The sequence below is a fragment of the Amphimedon queenslandica genome, unplaced genomic scaffold (genome assembly GCF_000090795.2).
Source record: "Amphimedon queenslandica unplaced genomic scaffold, v1.1 AMPQUscaffold_11647, whole genome shotgun sequence".
Taxonomy (NCBI): domain Eukaryota; kingdom Metazoa; phylum Porifera; class Demospongiae; order Haplosclerida; family Niphatidae; genus Amphimedon; species Amphimedon queenslandica.
In genome coordinates, this window is record NW_003548111.1 from 6,373 (window position 1) to 8,650 (window position 2,278).

The window sequence follows — 2,278 nt, forward strand, 5'->3', positions numbered from 1 at the left end:
AGGTATTTCACCTTGACTTTCCCTTATATTACAATCCTCTATTGTCATGGTAGATATAACTGTAGATGAAACTGTAGTTGTTGAAGTATACATTAACAATACTGAACTATAGCAGATGGGATTAGAAGTAGATCCTAATAGGTCTTCATGTGAATTTAAGTAGCTTGTCAGCATAGTACTGGAGACTATAGGAGCTTTATCAATATTAATACCAGTTAATACAGCAGCAGGATTAGTAGTACAGCCATCCATTGATTCACATGCATACAGTGTTAAGTTATTACCAGCTGGTATGTTAGTAATACACTGAATAAAGTTCAACTGATCATTAGGAGATATATTGTAATACACTGGTTGATGAACTGGCTCTTCATAATTAGTGATGTGAATATAAATATTATCAGTTGTACTGCCATTGACAAACTCAAACTGAAGACAAACTTTGTTAAATGTAATATTAACCACTGCTATGTGTTGAAGATCATGAGTACCTTAATAATAATAAAATACTAAAGATTAGTATGATATGTCACTTACTAATCATTATAGTGTTGCTTTGAAATATAGCTCCATTTTGATAGTACAAGATAACATTAGTAGTCAGTATCTCTTTTGATGGAAGATTTATAATAACAACAAGTGAAATGTTATTATCAGAACTAGATCTACTAGTGGATACATTTGTTGATGAATAACAAGTACTGGAACTACCAACAGTACAACCAGTTATTGTAATATTAGTAAGTGACACTCCAGTACACAACTGATGAGCCTACAATGAATGAAACAGGTGTTTGTATGTGTGGGGGTAACTAACTGATAGAAGGTAATGTAAATTCCAACTATTGTTTATATGGTATGTCAAATGTTCTTGATAAATACTCTGGAAATTTGAGCCTATAAAAATCAATAAACTAATCATATTTATGCTTCTTACTTGATTGAAATCCAACAGTTATGTTACTAGTAGATCCATTCCCAGCTTTATTAGTAGTTGTAATGTTAAACAGATATTGCTTATTGGTTGGGTTCATTGGACAGTAAGTGTAGTTAGTGATAGAGTCGTTAAGGTATTGTTGATCAGTTCCTACACTGATTATATACTGTACTGTTAGTCCTGGTAGTGTGAATGGAGGATACCAACTGATAAACATACAACAAGAATCTAACTGATATCCTGTTATATTAATGACAATATCAGGAGGACCTGTCAATGAAAGTAGTACATTCAGAATTATTACTGCCCAATTATGCAGGTAAGATGGATCTACTGACTTTGTACATATAAATATGCTGGTTCAGTGGCAGTTCCATTGCTTGCATAGCAGGTAACACTTGTACCATTTACTTCACTTGTAGCAGTTAGGTTGAGTGATGCCATTCCAGCAGAATTTGATACTGAACCCATAACTGATGGATAAGTCACAAAAAAGAGACCAAATTGAGTCACATTAGTAGCACATTCAAATGTCACAGTATCATTGACATATACATATTGTGTCTCTGGTACAATAGTAAAGATACTTGCACCTAAAATAATTCAAATAGAATAATTTTTGAAGTACAATCAAGCATACTAGACAAGTAATTTTGGAAAATCACAATTACAACAAACAGAAAAACAGCCATAGTCATGGAGGTGTGACCAAGTGTGAATTGAAGGTGTGGTATGAGTGACTGTCATGGAATAATTTGTCCTGGCAAAAATTGTCTGGGCTACTATATATACACAGTACAGTTTAGATTAGGGTTGGGTTGGGGTTTAGTGTTTATATTTATAATACATGTGGAAGTATAGAGCTAGGACAATTTTTTGCCCCGGACAAAAAATTTTGTGACATCACAAAATTTGTCAATTTTAAATAGCATTTTTGAGAATTTTTCAGGGTGCTCCCAACTTCAAAATAAGTGCTATTACTACATTTATTATAATATGCCAATGGTGGTTCAGTAGTTTGTACAGGACTGGAGGTATGCATGAGTACAACCATAAAGTGGTTTTTTAAAACATTAAATTCTTTGATGTAATGAAATATAATCCCCTTGAAAAAACACTTATATGAAACATGTAACTATACTACAACTACAAGTTATAGCGCTAGATGTTAGTGGCCAAAAATTAGTTATTAAATAAATATTAGTTAGTGGCAGTTATTATGTCCGTGGTTATATTTTAACAGTTGTACAGATGACAGTATTTAAAGGATGAAATACTAATACCTTTGTCATTTCAGGATAGAGATGATGCAGTCTCCACTCTCTATATTTCTGATTGTGC

At 32.7% G+C, this 2,278-nt stretch overlaps 1 protein-coding gene across 1 annotated transcript in view; it reads right to left on the reverse strand.

The window, feature by feature from the left end:
- The window catches only part of LOC109589084 (uncharacterized), a 6,506-nt gene extending 4,753 nt beyond the window's left edge, over nt 1-1,753 (reverse strand). The window contains exons 1-6 of the mRNA XM_020005208.1: nt 1,578-1,753; nt 1,276-1,530; nt 938-1,207; nt 818-897; nt 538-772; nt 12-491 (exon numbers count right to left, since the gene is read on the reverse strand). Coding sequence (XP_019860767.1) covers nt 12-491; nt 538-772; nt 818-897; nt 938-1,207; nt 1,276-1,530; nt 1,578-1,635 — 1,378 coding nt within the window. The 5' untranslated portion in view covers nt 1,636-1,753. The remainder of the gene's footprint in view (nt 1-11; nt 492-537; nt 773-817; nt 898-937; nt 1,208-1,275; nt 1,531-1,577) is intronic.
- Nucleotides 1,754-2,278: the final 525 nt, after the last annotated feature.